General features: G+C 28.3%; 1 protein-coding gene across 2 annotated transcripts; it reads left to right on the forward strand.

Annotated features, from left to right (window-relative positions):
• The first annotated feature begins 4806 nt into the window (after window positions 1-4806).
• On the forward strand, window positions 4807-7897 carry LOC105109635 (uncharacterized). Of its 2 annotated transcripts, none has more exons than XM_011004386.1 (3): window positions 4807-5033; window positions 6234-7268; window positions 7359-7897. In XM_011004386.1, exons 2-3 carry the CDS (start codon window positions 6307-6309, stop codon window positions 7510-7512), a joined length of 1116 nt encoding a protein of 371 aa, XP_011002688.1. In that variant the 5' UTR covers window positions 4807-5033; window positions 6234-6306; the 3' UTR covers window positions 7513-7897. The 2 variants fall into 2 exon arrangements, with proteins under 2 accessions (XP_011002688.1, XP_011002689.1); XM_011004387.1 differs by having other exon boundaries at window positions 6243-7268.
• The last annotated feature ends 8631 nt before the right edge of the window (window positions 7898-16528 follow it).

Here is a 16528-nt window from a genome sequence, read left to right on the forward strand (position 1 = left end):
TGCTAATCAAATTTTCCCATATTCTGTTTTCTCTTTTATATATTTCAACAAAAAAATAAATTAAAAAAACATAAGCTCTAAATTATAGACACACTTAAAAAAACATAAAAACTAAACATATAATTTATTCTGTTTTTTTAACGGTAATAAAAAATAAATTAACAAAATATTTCTTTTATCCTTGCACTATTAATTAAAGAAAAAAATCATGGATATAAGTGTTAATGAGTAAACACAAAAGCACAAGAATTTGGAACTTGAAATTGTTGTAAAATCATGGTTTTGCTTGATTTTATCGATTTTAAACCATTTTAGATGGATTTTATTATTTTTAATTTTTACATGATGTTGTATGATAAATACATATTGATTCTTAAAATTATATAATTTTATAAATTAAGTTGTGATTTTAACAACCTTGCATCGATTTTTTTTAAGGATATGACACGTTAGGTCACTCAAGCTCGAGCTTCTAATATGATCTTTTTTAAATTTTTAATATTGGATTTTTAATGAATGTTTTTTTTAATCAATTTCATCTTTAATATTTAGTTAATTTTGAATTGATCTTCATTTTTTATCAAATAACTAAAATAAAAAAAATATTTTTGCACCTATTTCCTGGGATATGGATTTGACAAGTTAGCCCAAGTTGACTAAAATCGATCAAATATATTAGTTTTAATATATTTTTTAAGTGAAATCGTTTTTTACCGATCATCAAAGTTGCCTTTGAACCCATATATATGATATTTTTTGTCATTTTTTTGTCCTTTGATTTTTTTTCTTTGGATGTGATAAGTCAATTGGATCATATTAAAAAGATATAAAATTATTTTCTGAAATAAAAAATAAAGTTTAATTTTTAGAAAAAAAATTGTAACGAGTTTTCACAAAAATCTATCTTTCTGATTTTAAGTAGATTCATGAGATAATGCAAGGCTATGAGTGTTTATTTGCAAGTATATAAGGTAAAAAAAGAAAAAAAAAAAAGAAAGAACATACAAAGAGAATCTTTAGTGAAAACTTTTATTTTATTGTTCCGATAAAAACTCATACACTAATACATAATACTCCTTTACAAAATTAAAATTTTTAGGTCTAGACAAATCTTCTCTATCCATTCTAGTTAGTATAAGTGCTATTTTGAGAAAATTTTCTTTACCTTATATATATCTTTATAATTTAGTGCTCATTTATTTAGATTTTTTTTTAGTAATGGCATAATAGTTTTCAAAACCAATTCCCTTTCTTCAAACTCTCTTGAGCAAACTTTTTTATTATAATATGTCTTATCCGTTCTTTTCTATTATAAGAAATAATGATAAATTACATCTAATTTTTTTTATTGATCATGTTCAGCTACTTATACTATATTTCAGCATATTCTGACTTTTCTAATTATATTCTCATCAAAACTTTTAGAGGGAATTTCTACTTTAAGATGCATCATTATGTCTATCCCATATACATGTGAATATCGTGTAGATCTAGTTGATGTCTTTAACGCATTATGAGATGCATAAAGAAACATCCCACACTGGTTTTATACCATCTTTTGGACAATGTTCTTGATGTTTTTGTTAGCATTCTGTATAATATCATTTATATTTGGCATGTATGGATTGAGTTTGAGTGTTTAATCTTTCTCAAGTAATCTTATAATCATCTTTTCACTAAACACTAACCCTAAAAATACACAAATTAGCCAAGCAAAATAATAAATTAATAAAAAAAGAAGATGAGTATACCTCAAACCAATTAAATATGGCTCTTATAGGTAGCGACAATGGCAGTGATGATGGACAAAGTTGGTGGTGGGTGGATAGATAAAAAGAGAAACAATAGTGGAGAGAGAGAGAGAGAGAGAGAAGAGGCTAGGGTTTATCACAGTGAAGGAAGAAGAGGGTTTGTTTTTTGCATTGAAGAGAGAGATCAAACGGGGCCGAGCTTCGACTGACATTGGAAGGAGGGAGAAGAAATGGGAAGAAAGTAAGAGAAGGTGAAGAGAAAAGGGAGACATGGGGAAGGAGGGAGAAGAAATGGGAAGAAAGAAGTAAGAGAAGGTGAAGAGCAAAAGGAGACATGCGTTATGAAATCTGGAATTGAACAGTTGCGCGTGTACTACAATGCTCAATTGAATCATTATGTCTGTGTTATACGCGCAACCAGTTGCTGCACATGTGCTCTATGTACCATCAATGGTGGCTATTGTAGAACATGTGTGTTTTTCTAGATGTTGTGTAAAGGACATGTGCGGCTCTTATTGATAAAGTATCTTTAGGGCAATGTGTTAACGAGGGAAAAAAGCTCAATGCTTGGCACTGCATAGCAGGCATGGAATATCTATAGATTTTGTCCAGCGTGCCTTTTCTTCTTTTACTTTGGTCTAGATGCAAACCCACCACCGCCACTCCACCCATTCTTGGCGTGATGGTCAATCTCTATAATTATCTATTATCTTGGATTGTTATGCTAATCACCTTTGTATTTCATTTCAAAAAATATAGATTTGTGTTTTTAAATTTATTTGTTTTTTCATTAAAAAACTTACTTTGGTATGAAAAATGAATGATAACCAATTTTGTGATATATTTGCCATTTTTATAAAAGATAAATAAAATTTAAGCATTCTTGTAACAATGATCATTTTCATAACTTAATTTTTTATTCTTTATTTTTGTATATTTTGAAAAAAAAGAAAAAATCTTTATTTTTGTATATTTTGAAAAAAAAAAGAAAAAGAAAATATTTTTAGTAGTTTTAGTTAATTTTAATCATTTCATTATTTTTTGTTAATTTTTATGTGTCAAAAAATATTGAAAATAAAAAATGCAAAATAAATTATTTAAATAAAGACAAAAAATAAATAGGGTTTGAAATTGAACCGATAATTGAGGGGCAAGAAAAAGGAAAGATTGGGAATATTTTTGGGCCATAATTAACATTTTAATTAAAAAGTGATTTGACAAAAAAATTTAATTAATTTAATTTAATTAAAAATAAAAAAATTAAAATTACAAAATAATTTTAAAACAAATAACCAGATAAATATCGGTCAACTTAAGTTATTCTTAGCTTTAGATTATTTTTTTGTTCAAGGAATAAAATCAAGTTAACTCTGTTATCTATGAGTTGTGGTTTTAAAAACTATTTGAAAATATAAATTAATTTATGTTTTAAAAAAATATTTAGAATTTGTGTATGTTCTCTCATTGCAGAAAAAAAAACAGTTGTCTTTCTAGATTGTTTATTTACGGAAAAAAAAAGGAAAGGAAAAAAATAAAATATAAATTATTTTTTATTTTTAAAGCATTCAATAAAAAATTATCTTACCATAAAAATTCAAGAATATCTTTGCATTGTTTTTTATAAATAAATATTTATTTATGCATGTATATTTAAATTTAATAATAAGTTTATTTAATCCTATACATATATTAATTCAACAAACTCATAAATTATTATAAATCCTAACATTTTCAACAACTAATTTTTGAAAATATAGACACAGTATTTTTGGAGCTCAATATTTGACTAACTAACCAAAAAAAAAAAGATAAAATTTTTAATAACACAAATATAAAAAATATGACTGTTAAGAGCCAACTCTTTTCTCAAACTTATCAATTGCCTTTTTATATATCTATATATATCTCAGGTCATTAATAGAATTTTTGGACTAAAACTTTATATTAAAAATAAAACAAATAAATTTTGAAATTTGATTTTAAAAAGTGAAGGGAGGAGGGGGCAATTGCCCCCTCTTGTCCCTAAATGGCTCTGCTATTATTTTTAGACCCAGCTCTCACTATCAATACAAGTTTAATATTCATGTTGAATAACTTTAACATAATTTTTTTTATAAAAATAAATATTATTTTGCTGTCAAAGTCTTGCAAAAAAATAAGTTAATTTTTTTTGTAAATAACTAGACCGGCGAGTTTTTTATTTTCAGGATCAATGTCAAATAAATTAAAAATAATTAGAATATTTAATAACAATAAAAAAAAACTAATTATATCATCATTCTTTCCTTAAATATAACTAATTATTTACCTTATATATATTTTGAACCCCTGTCATTATATCAGCAAAAGTGTGACAACAATTATACAAACAGATAAAAAAAAACTCTAAGAATTTCATATTTCGAGAAGTTATAATTATCAAATATAGTACATTTAAGAACAAATTATCATATGTAATAATCATTGCAATAAGGGTAGATGATTGGTCGAAAGATTTTGCTTGTACAATTACTTTGGTTAGTAGTGATTTGTATTTATGGTTGTATCTATTTTTTAAATTGGTTTTTTTTTTTATAAAAATATTAAATTAATATTATTTTTAAGAGTTTTGATTATTTTAATGTATTAGCATAAATAATTTTTTTAAAACACTATATTAGTTTTATATTTTTTTAATTAAAAACACCACATTACTAAATATTTGTATAAGAAATTTTATAACATTTAAAAAATAATTAGTAATATTTTATTAGTTATTTTCTAGATCAATTTAAAAATATATCATTAGAAATTAGAAAATTCATGTACCGATATTTTTATTATTTTTTACATACCATAGGTTTTATTTTTTTCTTTCTTTTTATATCTATTTTTTAAGATAAATTTAAAATATTAATAGGTACGAATATTTTCAAACTTGTAAAAGGAAATGATGTTTTGTCTTTTATCTTTTAAAAATAAGGAATATACGTACCATAATACAATACTGTGTACTGTACGTATATCTTTGATAATCATACATGAGAGAGAAAGAGGAGTGTTTTATATATCAGAAGCTCGGTGACACTCTGCTTTTTCTGATTTAGATGCAAGGGATGTTGTAAAAAAATGTAAAAAAGGAAACAAGAAAACAGAGAGAGATAGTGGTGCTACACAGGGAAGGGAAGGGAAGGAAAGGGAAGGGAGTGTTGGGCCAGGCAAGGCAAGCATTAATGAAGTCTCTCTTCCTACTTTTCAGTTCCTCTCTGTCTCTTCTTTGCAGTTATGAAAAGATAAACCAAGGTGGGTTTTCATTCTTTAACTTTTTGTTCTTTGTTTTCTGTTTCATATCACTGATTTTTTTATTTTATTTTTTGCCTTAGTCATTGGATGTTCTTAAAGCTCTATGCTTTTGGTCTTGATTTGATAGCATCTGTTTTGTTCTTCATTGTCAGATGATATCTACTCTGTTCTTTAATGCTTCTTGAGGTTCTTTACGGAGGCATGTGTGGATTTTTTTTCTTTTAAACATTGATCTGATATTACTTTTAAACACCCCTTGAGGAGGTCGAATGATGAACTAATCAATTTTCTTCATTGGGGTCTTTGTAAATTTTTGATGTTTCTTAGTTCTTATGCATGTTTGATTCTTGATTTATTTTTTCTTCCAATAACACACTTTATGCAAATCTTTCTCATGTGTAGAAAGCAACTCTCTTGTGGGTTTGGATGACAAGCCTTTCTCATTTAGGGTCTTTTGGGGATTCTTGATCGTCTATTTTCATGCTCCTCTCAATCTGGATCATCAATAAGTCGACTGTTACTCATTCAGCAATGCATGCATGTGTTAGTCCTACTTTGGTGTGAGAATATATGATCATCGTTTCCCAACTGTCTGCCTCGTATTGCTTCATTCTTTTGCTCATGTTGACTGTTAGTTTCCTCGTTGATTTGAGATTTACAAACCTTTGTAGTTTGTACCCTTTTTGGGTAGGATTCCTGTTCGTGAGTTCATGAATTGATTTTTTTGGTATCAAAGCTCCTTGCAATCACATCATCTTAAGAGTATTTAAGGACTCTTTTCATTGTTGATGCGTCGTTTCAGATTCGTTCTTCTGTGATGTTTTCTGTAAGCTCACAATGTCTTGGTTCATTCTAGGGGCTTTCTGGGAATCAAGTTGTCATTATTGACGTAATTTTTTGATACCTTGTTTATTCTTAGCTGTTTGTTTATGTTGCTCATTAATTAAAGTTTTAGACTCTTAGCAGTGTTTCCATATCTTGGTTCATTCTGAGCTTTTTTTTCTATGTGAATAAAGTTGTCTTTATTGACGCAATTTTTTGATATCTTATGTATTAATTCCTATGTCTTAGCTGTTTATTTCTGGATGCTCATTGATTAAAGTTTGAGCAATGTTTCCATCACTTTTGATGATTTATGTTTCTTATTAGTATAATTGACAATAAGTATTGCAGTTAGTAATTGCTGGTTTGTATTAAAAGTCTTTCTAGGTTCTTAATGTTGCTTAAGAGGAGAAGCAGATCGCATTAGAGAGGGGCATGTGTATTCAATCCAATGGCGGATTCTGATACAGAGACTAATTCTCAACCCGATACATTCAGTCTGAGACATTTAAGGAGCTCATTTTTCAATATTCCTGGTTTCTTTGTAGGATGTGGTTATAGAGGTTCACAAGATTTTGACTCGGTTAGGAGTCCACAATCTCCACTTGATTTCAGTTTTTTCACAAATCTTAGCAACCCATTTAGCAATAGGTCCCCTAGATTGCCTTGCCAAAATGTCCAAAAGAAATGGGAGTGCAACAAAGTAGGTCTTGGCATAGTACATTTACTTGTTGATGAAACCAAACCTACCGGTGAAGTTCTTGATTCAGATAAGAGAAAGACTATAATTTTTGCACCACAAGTGAAGACCTTTTCTTCTGTGAAATCCAATTCTTTACCAAGAAACTACACAATTTCACTATCCAAAACCAAGACTTCCAGTCCCCGACTAGGTAAATCAGAAGGTGCCTTTGGGAGTGAGGGAGTGCTATTGGAAACTAAACCGTTTGAAAGCTCTTCTGTAATTGGCTTAGCAACCTCCAAACCCAACTCGAGTTCCCAAAAATTCTATTCAGAGAATAGAACTACTAGCACAAGAAGTTTCCCGCTGGAAATCTGTGATTGTTCACAAACAAACAGGTCTTTGGTGATCAAACCGAATTCACTTCCCATAACCGTTGGCCCTGGACAAGGATATGTAGGTTCTCTGTCTGCACGTGAGATTGAGCTATCTGAGGATTATACCTGTATAATTTCCCATGGTCCAAACCCTAAAACAACTCATGTTTTTGGTGACTATATTTTGGAATGTCACTCAAATGAGTTGTCCAATTTTGACAAAACAGAAAATCTGGGGATCAAATTGCCTCAAGAAGCTAAGCACCCATCCCCTTTTCCACCAGATGAGTTTTTGAGCTTCTGTTACTCTTGCAAAAAAAAATTGGAGAAGGCAGAAGACATTTATATGTACAGGTATGTCCCCGACATCTCTAATTAAAATCCTTTACTTGGTGAAAGCTAGTAGTTATCGCTGACATTGTTGTGTCTTTCTATCTTTTGCAGAGGTGAGAAAGTATTTTGCAGTTTTGATTGCCACTCTGAAGAAGCTTTTGCTGAGCAGGAAACAGAGAAAACTTGCAACAAATCCTCCAAAAGCTCTCCCGGGTCAAGCTACCATGAAGATGTTTTCCTTATGGTTATGCCCATAGCTGAATAACATGACTTCCCCCAGGGTCTCATGTCTCAGTGATAAACAAATGGATCATCAGTCCATGAAGAGCTGTTTATGTTATTCTGTTTGCAGCCATGGATGATCACAAATACGAATCATGCTGTTTGATGATTTTCTTTCAGGTATCATGGTGTTGGTGAGTCCTGGATAGGAACAGCATACAGTTTCTTCTCAATGATAGTTATATTTGCTTATTTTTAGATGTGTTAGAAGTGGCCAAGAGCCTTCACCCATCGGCTTTCTTTTCATTTTCTTTAATTTCCTGCCTTTATTAATAACGCATGTAGCTGCCTTCTGAACTTGATGATTCATCAGTGAATGCTCGCAACTTTTACATAATGAAAACCATTCTATCTTGTATTTTAATGTCTGTTCTTTCTAGATACTGGAACGATGAAACTGTGGTTGATTTTATTCCGCGCCCCCCGCCGCCGCCCCCCGCGTGATTGTGAGTTGATGAACGATGAAACTGTGTTTTGCCGCAGCAAGAATGCATGCAACTCAAGTAGCGCTTGTGTCTTTACTTCAGAAATCTGGCATCTTTTTCATAAGCTAGTTGAGTGTTATAACTATTGGACATATTCCCAGGCCATTAATGTAAGCTAACCATGCTTTTTGCGACAGATTAAGACCATCCAAGCCCATAAAGAAGTATTATAGAACATTGTGATCCATCAACCTCCTGTTTTCATGAGATTCCCCATCTTATTAAACAAAACTTCAGCGATCCTTTCATGAATTGGCATTAAGCTTAGGGGTGTGACCAAAACTTGGCCAAAGCAGCATGACAAGTGTCCTTTTAGCTCGCATTGGTACACGTAATTTCGAACTTTTTGAAACTTGCACGGGCTGCATCATAATTGGTGCTCTTTAGGAGACACCAACTTGGTGAAAAAAGACATTCCTCATCATGCGGGGTCGGATGGAATTGTATGTCACAGGGAGTTTTGAGCCCCACGCATCCCCTCCAAGTCAAGGGCTAAGAAACCACCTATACGAGTGGTGGTGGGCTCATGGCGGTGAATCGCAGAGACTAGCCAATGGCTTTTGATAAATGAAGAATTTTATACTAATCTTCTTTGAGATGATGCTATCAGGTTCTCTCTCTGTTCCTAAGACTAATCATCTTTTGCCGTCTTCTTTTTCTCCCCTTCAAGTAGATATTATTCTGACTCCATAAAATTATAATTTTGTATCAAATGGAATCGCTTCATGCTCTTCGAGTGGTTTATGCATTATAAGAAATCTTTATAAAAATATTATTTTTTTCAATTATCAGGTATTGCTGTGATGCAAAGAGATGGAATAATAAATAGCCGCTGAGGATGGAATTGGGCTCACGTAACGTGAAACAGCACTGGTCTTGCCTTAGGCTCTAAGCCGGTCTGGATCACCCATGTCATGACCTTGGGCTCCGGTAAGAAGCCCTTAAAATTGTGTATCCATTCTATTCGTACGTATCCCTTAAAGCGACAACTAGAGTAGCCCACTTTGCCTCCTCTTCTTCTGTCATAGCTTCTTTAGCCCAAGAAATCATTCAAGAAAAGAAAAGAAAAGAAAATTTTAAATAATAAAATCGAGGAAAATGATTTCAAAGTAAATTAGATTTTTATTTGGAAAGATAAAAAAAATAACTGTAAGAAATAAAATTTATCCATGGCTAATATTTTTTTGTAAATCTAAAAACAACTTAGATAATCAATAAAAATATAATTTGACTTAAAATAAATATTTAAAATGAAATTTTTTTTTTATAAATATTGAGATGGAAACATATCAGATCAACTTGAATTAACTTGTCAATTTATATAACATGTCATGAAACCATAATAACCCTATAAAAAATATATCAAAATAAATTATGAAGATCAATTTTTAATAAACTCAATACTAAGAGATAAAATTTTAAAAAAATCAATTAAAAAAATAATTTGATTCAATCCTAATTAATCTATTAAACTCGTAACTTAGATTATTAAACTAGGATAACCCAATAAAAATCAAATTGAAATAAATTTTGAAACCCAATTCCTAATCAAATGAGTGTTGAAATTTAGTATTGAAAAATAAAATTAAAAACATATTTGATTAAAAAAGAACATAAAAAATAATTTAAGTCAACCCGGATTAATTAGTCAAACTCGTGACTCAAATTATGAGATATGGATTATTTTATAGAAAACAAATCAAAATAAATCACAAAGCTTAATTCTTAATCAATTTAATATTAAAGAATGAATTTGAGAGAAAAATTAAGAAGAGAAAAGGGGTAAAAATTTGAGTCAACCTGTCAAATTCATAGTTTAAGTCACGAGATTGAGAAGACCCCATAAAAAAATAAATTGAAAACAATTATGAAATTTAATCCCTAATAAACCTAATATTGAAATATGTAATTGAAAATAAATAAATAAATTAAAAAAATATTATTCTTGTGAATTTGTGAGGATGTATACTAAAATCCTCTCCTCTTTGAGCTTTCCATTAACTAGTGTCATTCTCACATTTCTTTATTGGGCTTCAAGAGTGTTTATTTTTTTATTGAACTCACTTTTAAAAGTGATTTTTAAATTATCTCAAAAAAACATTAAATTAATATTTTTATGTGTTTTTTTATTGTTTTCAATTAAAAATCACTTTTGAAAAGTCTCATATATCGCATTATCAAATACAAGTGAACATATCTCATTATTAACGATAATTATATTGGAACTTTCACATAAAATACACGACGTGAATAAAAAAAAACCTTGAAAAAAGGATGAAAAAATAATGAAATTTTTAATCCATGTCATTATAGAGAACACACAATAACATTATATATACACTTTGAATTAAAAAGAATTCAAATGAACATCAAATAATCATATACATATTAAACTAATTTATTTACTAATTCAATTAACTTATATTGTTGAATAATTCAGAGTATAAAAAGAATTGTGGATTATGGGATACTACTATTTGTGAAGGTATGCCAAAGTTTTTACTAATAAAAATAAAAAATTCACATGCTTGATTTGCAAACTAAGAAAGTGGAGTAAACTAATAAATAAGGGAAATAATGCTAAATAACTTGCAACATCTCCACAGTAATAGAACTTGAAATAAGCACAAGTGTCAAGAAAAACATGACAATACATAACCATATTCAACTAATATATTGGATGCAAGTAAAAAGTTTACATATCTCATTTATGACACCCTCTTCTTTATTTTCATAAACATAACTTAAAATCATTGCATGTAAAAGATAAAAATATATTTAATTTTATTTTTGTTTTTGTTTTTTTCTCTTTTATTCTAATGAAATGAAATGAAAAAGATCTTATTATATATTATTATTCTTGATGCAATTAATTCTACATCATACATTAAAGAACTCACATATGACATCATCTTGTGCATGAATTCTCTCTAAGAACTACTAGCATAAACATGATATAATAATTATGATAAGGTAAAAGTTTGATTGGTCAAGTGATCAACTTATAATTTTTTTTAATCTAGTTCATTGATAGTCATAAACAATATAAACTCTTGCATATTAAAATATTAACACATTGTCATTTTCATGTCAAATGATTAAAAAAAACAATGCATTATAACATGCAACAATAAAAAATTAATAGCAAGCATACTTGTAAAAAATGATAAATTATTTGCAAGGCATAATCAAAATGATTAAAAAAATAATTAAATTAATATACACTTCCATTCCTTAGTAATTATTTTTTATAATATTCAATATTCTCCAACTCATATATTCATAGCTAACTCATTAGACTCATAATCTTTGTTTGCATATGAATTTATTTTTAATATGAGATGAACCTATTATAAATAAATCATTACAATAATGAAAATACAATAATAATTCAACTTAAGTAAATAGATAAGACCATGAATTTGTAGAAGGATTTTTTTGGTATAATGAAGTATCATATCAACTAGAGAGACAAGAAAAGGAGGGAAACAAACACTGTCTATATAATTAAAGCACAATAAAAATCAAAGATAAATACAAATACAAAAACCAATTAAAAAAAAACTCAAGTTAATAAATATTTAAATCATTTTTATTTCCATCAAAGTATATAAAATCACTAATATATTTAGAAAAACAAAATAGAAATTAAAACCTGACACTCCTTTTCTTTTTTTTTTTCTCTAGAAAACAACTCTTTTCATTTTCAACGTCCTAAACATCTAGTATTCTCTATTATAGAATTGTTAAATAAAGTTGCATCAAATTTAGTAATGCTAAGGCTAGGTAATTTTTAGCCCATAATCAAACCACTGTATCAACATTACAAATAAAATTATAAAAAAGAATAGAAGAGAGAGAGTTAAGTCTGTGCAAAATACATTATATAACTACATGACAAAAAAGGAAGAAGTAAAAGCCCAAATATTAAAAAAAAACCTAAAAAGTAACGGATATTTAATCTATAAAGGGGGAATCATATTTAAATACTCAAATTCATAATTGAAACAAGGATAAAACAATCAAAATATTAAAATAGAATTGATTTCTAAGATGTCGACAAACTTGAATGTAAGAAAAAAAAATCATATCAAAGCACAAATTCATGAAATGTCTAAGAAAATAGTGTATTCAATAGCAACTTGTTAGAGAAGAAAGGTATTTGAATAGAAAAAAATGAATATTGATCATCATCATCATCATCATTAGTATTATCCTTTTGAAAATACTTCATAATTATAAGAAGTTAAAATATAAAAACAATACATAGAAAAGGCAAAAGTTACACCACCTTATGCAAGTTTAGTAGTTTCTCATTTGTTAACATACTTAAAGACAATACTAATTCTATAATTTAATTAAAGAATAAAAATTAATTTAATTTAATTAACTAAGAAATTATAAACATGGTTGATTATAAAAGTATATCATTACATCTCTATAACAAAAATTCCTAAATAAAAAACAATAAAATACATTAACTCTGCTACTAAATATGGATGTAACTTTTTGGAGAGAAAATCCATAAATAAAACTGAGTAGTTTCTAAGAACGAATATGACTAAAGACATACCATATAATATATCTCTTATTTCAATATACTTAAATTTAGAAAATAGGTGTTAGCATAACGTGAAACACTATTTTCCCTCCTCATATAATCCAACCATGTATAAATTAAGAAATTTAATGAAAAATATAAAAAATATTCAAGTTTCAAAAAAAGTGGTATGTACCTAGTATTTCATGAGCTTTTTAGCTTGTTTTCTTTCTTCTTCTCCTAATTCCTTAAAAAATAATAGTAATATCAAAATTATCTTAAAGTGAAGGAGATATTAAGTAAAACTATAAATGAGATATTTAAAAGTATTTAAAAAATATTTTTATTTTATTTTTTATGTATGTTTAACAAGTGGGGCCTTGGATAATCTTTATTTTGTGCTTGGATCCTTTTATTAGGTGGTGGTAATGATCATTTCATAAAATATAATTTATAAATATCTTTTTATTTTTAGGAATGTTTATTTAGTAAGGACTTGGACCATTATCCAAATAAACCTTTAAAACTATGACTGCTTCAACCATTTCCTTCAATATTATAACCACAACTACAATCATCTCTATTACTACTATAAGTATAATTAATAAGTATAATTAAAGAGATTATAATTTGGATTTATTTATGAGTAAAATTATAATTTTTCTTAGGGGCTGTGCTAAATATGAAACTATAATTTTAGGGTTTATAAGAAATTTTAAGGAAATTAAGGTTTTGAAAGATGGATTGAGAGGAAATTAGGGTTTTAATGGGAAAAATCAATTTTTTTAGGTGATATATATGGCTTTATGGAATGTTGTAGGAGAATGAGAAAACAAAGTAGAGCAGCTCAAAGGAACAAAAGTATATAAAGTGTGAGATTTATAATCAAAAAACCTTTAAAAGATTAAAAGATAATAGCCTTATCAATACCACCACTAATAATAATAACAGTAACATAAACCAACTATCTAGTAAGTGGTCTAGTGGTAAGAGATTGAGATTAAGGGGTTTACTTCTTCTATAATCTCAGGTTCGAGCCTTATGGTTATTAATATTGATGGACACTAGAGGATTACCTGGTTGTTAACTTCAAGACTCGTGGGCATTAGTTAAGATGTGTACAAACTATCCTGAACACCTCACGTGAATAAAAAAAAATAGTAGCATAAACCTAACAACCACCACCATAACTATCTAATATGATAATACTACACCACTACATTACTATAGCTAAAACACTTCTCTAACCACCGCCTCCATTATTACAATTACAATCACCTTCACTACAACAACTAATGCTACAACTAAGGAGGTTGGTAAGTATTACTAGAAGATTGAGAAAAAAAATGCTCCTCCTTTTGTATTTTTTTAAACATCTCACCTTTCTTTTTCTTTAACTTTTTTTCGTTGTTTTTATTTTTTTAACTTGCCAACAAAATATTAAGATATTAAGAGACATGATGAGTTATTGACTTTGTGGAATTGGAGATTGCAATCTTATATAATTACTAACTAAATTGTCCAAATAACCCCTTATAAAAACCTAAGTTATGTAAGACAAAAAATAAAGAAACAATGAGGGAAAAAATATAAAAATAATAAAAAAACAACAACGTAAAAAAACATATTAAAATATAAAGTAACAACCCAACCATGTTATAGTATAATGAACAATTAGATGAGCTTGGGGTGAATGATGGTTGAATAGTAATATTTCATTTTTTTTAGTTTTTTTTTAATTTTTAATTTTTAATGTTAATTTTTAATTATCAATCGTTAGTTGTTAATGAATTATACAAACTAAAGCATAAGGTTTTGAATTATAATGTATGATCACTTACATTGATTTCTACCATTACAAGAATCATCTGTGCTCTTGAGTCTAATATTGTTTTTTTCCAAAGTAAATGTGTTTTTTTTATTAGGGTAACATTAGACAATAGAAACTAAAATTAACATATTTGTCATTAATAGACACAAGAACATGATTTGTAATATTATATAAATTTTAAGTTATTTATCTATTTTGTGAAATTTAATAAAATTCATTTGTTATATTTATTGTTATTGTTTTCATTTATTTTGTTATACTATGTAAATGAAAAGTGGCTAATAATGCACAACATGAGAGCATTGTCAATTTATATTTCTTGATTTAACATGTTTTATAAGCAAGACATGAATTTCAATGTTCACAACTAATATCATATTGGAATTTTCATTAATTGCTACTCTTTATTTCTTGTTTAAAAAGATAATGCATTTTTCTTAAATATTAACTCATAATATGTTTTTATCATGTCATATCCCTTCATTAAAAAGGGTGATACTAATTATTAGATTTAATTAACTTTATATAATGTTGGTGATTAGTACTTAAAAGTGCATTTTTATCATGATTTTATATCATCATTTTGCACTTCAAATATCAATAACTCCTTAACTAAAATATGTTTTATAATAATGTATCTAATAATATAAGATACCTATAATTTGTGGTAAATGTCTATTTTTAATGAAGGTCTATCACATAAATGAAAGGATTGATTGATGACTTGAAGAACATAAATTGCAAGGATAAAGAGATGGCCAAACTTAGAAAAGAGATGTCGGTGCAATCCAAACCGGAACACTGTTCGGTAATTGGGTCATATCTAGAGCTATATATCTCAGATTTAGGTCAAATTTATATGGATGGAAAGGTAAGACATAGGCCTACAACTTTCATATGGAGCCCAAGATCTAAAAAGGCCATTATCAAGTCCAAATTATAGCAACAACAAAGAAGCCCGAATCTGTCTTCCAGCCCGAGCACTGTTCGGTATTTTGGCCATATCTGGAGTTCTAGAAGTCCAAATGAGCTGAAATTTTTACACAAGAAAGCTGAGACAATTGCCTACAACTTTCATGTTTACAACTGGCTCCAATTTTGACGTTATCAATGACGTTTTGGGCAGACAAGAGAAGATAAGGATTGTCACCAAGTCAAAAGTTGGTCACCCACTTATCAATTAGTCATCAAATCAATAGTTCCCAATTTTGGCCTATAAAAGGAGGCATTTGCCATGCATTTAGGCATCTTGGTGTTCAGATCAAGATCATGCTCTTCCTTTCTCTCTTTGTATTTTTTATGCTTTGTTTTCATTAATATTAAGTTTATGCCTTTCATTTCCTTTCCTTTACTTAGTTAACTTTTATGTTCTTATTTTGTTTATCTATTTTGCTTTCTTTCATTATGTCTAGCTAAGTTAATTATGTCAAGGTGAAAAGGTTACACTAATGGTGTAAGAATAAGTATAATGTAAACTTAATATGGACTTTAATGTTTGATACTAACATGTTTTATATTTGCTATCTTGTTCACTCTTTAATACTTTGCTTGTTAAATGACTAATCTTGATTTATGTTGTATAACACTTGGTACAACAAATGCTTGGCACTTTCATAGCCCATAATGTATGGTATAACCGACACCTGAGCTATGAAAGGAACTTGATTTGTTGTTAACATAAGTTATAATCATGAATGCTTGACGAGATTTACAAGTATTAGCATTAATTGAATAAGATGACTAATGTAATCATGTTAACAATATATAATCTGATTGGAACCTCCTTTGTGTGTGGTTTCCAATTCAATAATAAGAGTTTATACTATACTTGTTTGATATACCATTAGTGGAACCTCTAACCTTGACATTTGTTATTATCATTGTTTAATCGTTACATTAATATTCCATCTCAAAGTTCTCATCATCTTCTTCTTCTTCTCTTTCTTTATTATTATTATTATTACTACTACTACTACTACTACTACTACTACTACTACTACTACTACTACTACTACTACTACTACTACTACTACTACTACTACTACTACTACTACTACTACTACTACTACTACTACTACTACTACTACTACTACTACTACTACTACTACTACTACTACTACTACTACTACTACTACTACTACTA

This window comes from Populus euphratica, unplaced genomic scaffold, assembly GCF_000495115.2.
Source record: "Populus euphratica unplaced genomic scaffold, PopEup_1.0 scaffold224.1, whole genome shotgun sequence".
Classification (NCBI taxonomy): Eukaryota; Viridiplantae; Streptophyta; class Magnoliopsida; order Malpighiales; family Salicaceae; genus Populus; species Populus euphratica.